This window comes from Erigeron canadensis, chromosome 9 (genome assembly GCF_010389155.1).
Source record: "Erigeron canadensis isolate Cc75 chromosome 9, C_canadensis_v1, whole genome shotgun sequence".
Classification (NCBI taxonomy): Eukaryota; Viridiplantae; Streptophyta; class Magnoliopsida; order Asterales; family Asteraceae; genus Erigeron; species Erigeron canadensis.
This window is the reverse complement of record NC_057769.1, coordinates 18,426,393-18,430,567: the sequence shown is the minus strand read 5'-3', so window position 1 is coordinate 18,430,567 and position 4,175 is coordinate 18,426,393. Positions and strand designations below refer to the sequence as shown.

Below are 4,175 nucleotides of genomic sequence, written 5' to 3'. Positions count from 1 at the left end.
GAAGCCGAAGATTGGTTTAATGAACTTCCCAAGAATTCGATTACTACTTGGGATCAACTCAAAGAAGCGTTTATTGGTGAGTTTTACTTGGTTAGAACTGAAAGGCAATTGGAAAATTTGATTAGATCCTTTTTGCAAGAAGATGGGGAAGATGTTGTTGATGCATGGATCCGATTTAAAGAAATGTTCGGGTCATGAATTAACCAAGGAAAGGTATGTCGAGTTGTTCTTTGATGGTTTGAAAAAGGCGTCCAAAAGAGAGATGGGGTATGCTTTTGGTGGAAGTTTTAGCAACAATTCTAATGTAATTGACGAGATTTAGGCTTTGTCTGCACGTATGGATAAGGGATTTGCAGCTCAAGAGTCTCGGTTTGGTTATCTTGAAAGGGATGTGAAAGTTCTTGCTGATGGATGTGATCATTGTGGAGATACACACTATTCTGAAGATTTTTCCAACTGGGGACTTGAAGATGTAAACTACATTCAGAATCAGCAACAAGAAGGTTTTCAGCGAAACACCGGTTTTCGAAACCGGTCATCAGGTAGTAACTTCCATAACTTTTCTTTTCCTGCTAATACTACTCGTTTTTTAGGTAATAAGTGGCAAAGGAACAACTATTAGAATCAGCCACAGCAGCAGGAGACTCAACAAAGCTAAGGATCAGGTTCTTCTTCTTCTATTACCGATCCTAATGCCGAGTTGAGAGAAATGATGAAGCAAATGATGAGTAATCAGATTGAGACCAACCAAAGAATTCAGAATATAAGGGAGGATACTAAGGAGTTGAGCGAGAGGTTGGATAGGATCAATGGCAAAGTGGAGATGAATGCAAAGAATCAGAGCATCAACTTCAAGGATCTTGAAAGTAGGATGGCTGCTATAACTAGGCCTCAGGGTGCTTTACCTAGTAACACTCAGCAAAATCCGAAGCAGAATCAAGGGTCGAATAATGGTCAGAAGTACACTCCACCTCCAGTTCGTCAGGAGCAAGCAAAGGCCATTACAACCAGAATAGGTAGATCCTATGACCCTCCTCATAATCCTAATGTTATTGTTTCAGATGTGCAGGATACAGGTGATCATGATGAAGCTGAAGTTGATGAAGAAATTGAGATGGAAGATAGTTTGAATGTGAAGACTCCGGTTACTCCACCGAAACCGGCTGTGATACCCGAGGCTAAGCCATACAAGCCTAAGGTTCCATTTCCACAACAGTTCAGAAAGGCTAATCTAAAGGAACAGTATGATAAATTTGTTAATATGATTAAAAATTTTCACATTAATGTTCCTTTAGTTGATTTGATCCAGGGAATGCCAAATTATGCAAAGTTTATCATAGAACTTGTGACGGATAAAAGAAAGATGGATGAGGTGAAGGCCGCTTATCTTAATGCCGAGGATCCAAGGAGTTTCCTTATCACTTGTTCTATTTGTTCTTTAACTTGTAAGGCACTTGCCGATTTAGGTGCTAGCATTAACTTGATGCCTTACTTGGTTTGGAGTAAGTTGTCTTCCGGAATTTTGAGGCCTACCCGTATGAGTATAAGATTAGCTGACCATTCTTTTCAGTATCCCATTGGGATTGCTGAAAACATGACTGTACAGGTAGGGCATATTGTGTTTCTTGGTGATTTTGTGATCCTCAAAATGGAGGAAGATACTAAGGTACCCCTAATTTTAGGTAGACCATTCCTTAATACCGCGGATGCTATTATCCGGGTGAAAGATAATGACATTTCTTTGGGTGTGGGTAGGGATAGGATTGTTTTCAATGTTGAAAGATATATTAAGAATTCTTACTCTACTGATGAGTCTTGTTTCAGGATAGATGTCATTGATGATGCTTTGGAGTAGGAATTTGAGTAATTCATCGAGACTGATGTTGATGAAGAGCTCACTCGCTTAGGAGTTGGAGATATAGATGATGATGAGTTGTTTGCAGAGGTTATGGTACTAATCTTGGATGAGACACCTCCAGAGGATGAGAGCTTTGAAAGAGTTGTTGCTGATGGAAGCTCAAGGGTACCGAATTCTGTTGATGTACTCCCTACTGATCTGGAGCTTAAGCCATTGCCTGCCCTCTTGGGGTATGCTTACTTGGCAGGTAAATCCCCTCTACCCGTGGTTATCTCGTCCTCACTCTCGAGTGAAGAGAAAGGACTTCTTTTGGCCGTACTTAAAGCTCATAAACGGGCTTTTGCTTGGAAGACTACCGACATTCCCGGTATTAGTCCTGATTTTTGCCAACATAAAATAGATTTTATTGATGATGCGAATCCCGTTGTCCAGAGACAAAGGAGGCTTAATCCTAACATGAAAGAGGTAGTTAAGAAAGAAGTCATTAAGTTGTTAGATGTAGGGATCATTTTCCCTATTGCCGATAGTTCTTGGGTAAGTCCGGTCCATTGTGTGCCCAAAAAGGGGGGCATGACCGTTGTTGAAAATGAGAATAAGGAACTCTTGGCCACTGTTTGTATTGATTACCGTAAGCTTAATGATGCCACCCGTAAGGATCACTTTCCCCTGCCTTTCATTGATCAAATGTTGGAAAGACTTGCAGGCACTGAATATTTTGTTTCTTGGACAGGTTCTTCGGGTACTTCCAAATACCCATCGATCACAAAGACCAAGAAAATACCACTTTCACATGCCCTTTTGGTACTTTTGCTTATCGGCGAATGCCGTTTGGTTTGTGTATAGCCCCGGGCACCTTTGAAAGGTGCATGATTGCTATTTTCCAGGACATGCTTGAGACCTCAATGGAGGTTTTCATGGATGATTTCTCGGTTTTTGGGGATTCTTTTCGGTCTTGCTTGCATAACTTAGATAAGATGTTGACACGGTGTAAAAGGGCACGCCTTGTTTTGAATTGGGAAAAGTGTCATTTCATGGTGACCCGAGGGTATTGTGTTGGGGCACAAAGTGTCAAAGGCCGGGATAGAGGTTGATAGGGCTAAGATTGATGTTATAACCAAGCTACCCCCGCCTTCCAATGTGAAAGGGGTAAGAAGTATTCCTGGTCATGCCGGTTTCTACCGGAGATTCATTAAAGATTTCTCTAAGATTACTCGTCCTATGACCCACTTGTTGGAGAAGGACGTCCCTTTTGTGTTTGATGATGCTTGTTTGAGTGCTTTTCACGTATTAAAGGAGAAGCTGACTAATTCTCCCATTATGGTTGGTCCGGATTGAAATTTGCCGTTTGAATTAATGTGTGATGCAAGTGACTATGCCGTAGGAGCGGTGCTTGGGCAAAGGGTTGATAAGCATTTCAAGCCAATCTACTTTGCTAGTAAAACCTTGAACCCAGCCCAGCAAAATTACACCACAACTGAGAAGGAGTTACTTGCTGTTGTTTATGCATTTGATAAATTTAGATCATATTTAGTATTGAGTAAAACTGTTGTGTTTACTGACCATTCGGCCCTAAAGTACTTGTTCTCGAAACAAGATGCTAAGCCTAGACTTATCCGTTGGATTTTGTTATTGCAAACATTTGACATAGAAATTAAGGATAAGAAAGGGGCCGAAAATTTGGCTGCCGACCATTTGAGTCGTCTAGAGGATCCTCACTGGGAGGAACTTCAAGAGGGGGAAATCAATGATCGTTTCCCCGATGAGTCGGTTAATGTTATTTATAATACTAATGATGGTCCTTGGTTTGCAGATATAGCTAATTATTTGGTTGCAGGAGAGATACCAGATGATTTCTCGAAATAGCAAAAAAAGAAGCTCAAGACCGATGCTAGGCACTACTTTTGGGAGTCACCATATTTGTTTCATATTTATGCAGATGGCATGGTGAGGAGATGTGTAGCTGAAGCTGAAACCAGGGAGATTTTGGATGCTTGTCACTACGGGCCAACTGGAGGTCACTATGGTCCTCAAGTTACTGGTAAGAAAGTATATGATGCAGGTTTCTATTGGCCTACAATCTTTAAGGAGGCTCAAACTTTGGTGGAAACTTGTGACATATGCCAAAGACAAGCGAACATCACTAGATGGGATGAAATGCCTCAACAAGGAATCTAGGTATGTGAAGTTTTTGACATTTGGGGTATAGACTTTATGGGACCGTTCCCACCGTCTAACAAGTTTCAGTATATTTTGGTTGCTGTTGACTATGTGTCTAAGTGGGCTGAACCCAAGGCTTTGCCTACAAACGATGCGAGAG

At 41.2% G+C, this 4,175-nt stretch overlaps 1 protein-coding gene across 1 annotated transcript; it reads left to right on the top strand.

Annotated features, from left to right (window-relative positions):
- Positions 1-709: 709 nt before the first annotated feature.
- Positions 710-1,855, top strand: LOC122583294. Its single transcript, XM_043755714.1, has 2 exons — positions 710-1,198; positions 1,310-1,855. Exons 1-2 carry the CDS (start codon positions 710-712, stop codon positions 1,853-1,855), a joined length of 1,035 nt encoding a protein of 344 aa, XP_043611649.1.
- Positions 1,856-4,175: the final 2,320 nt, after the last annotated feature.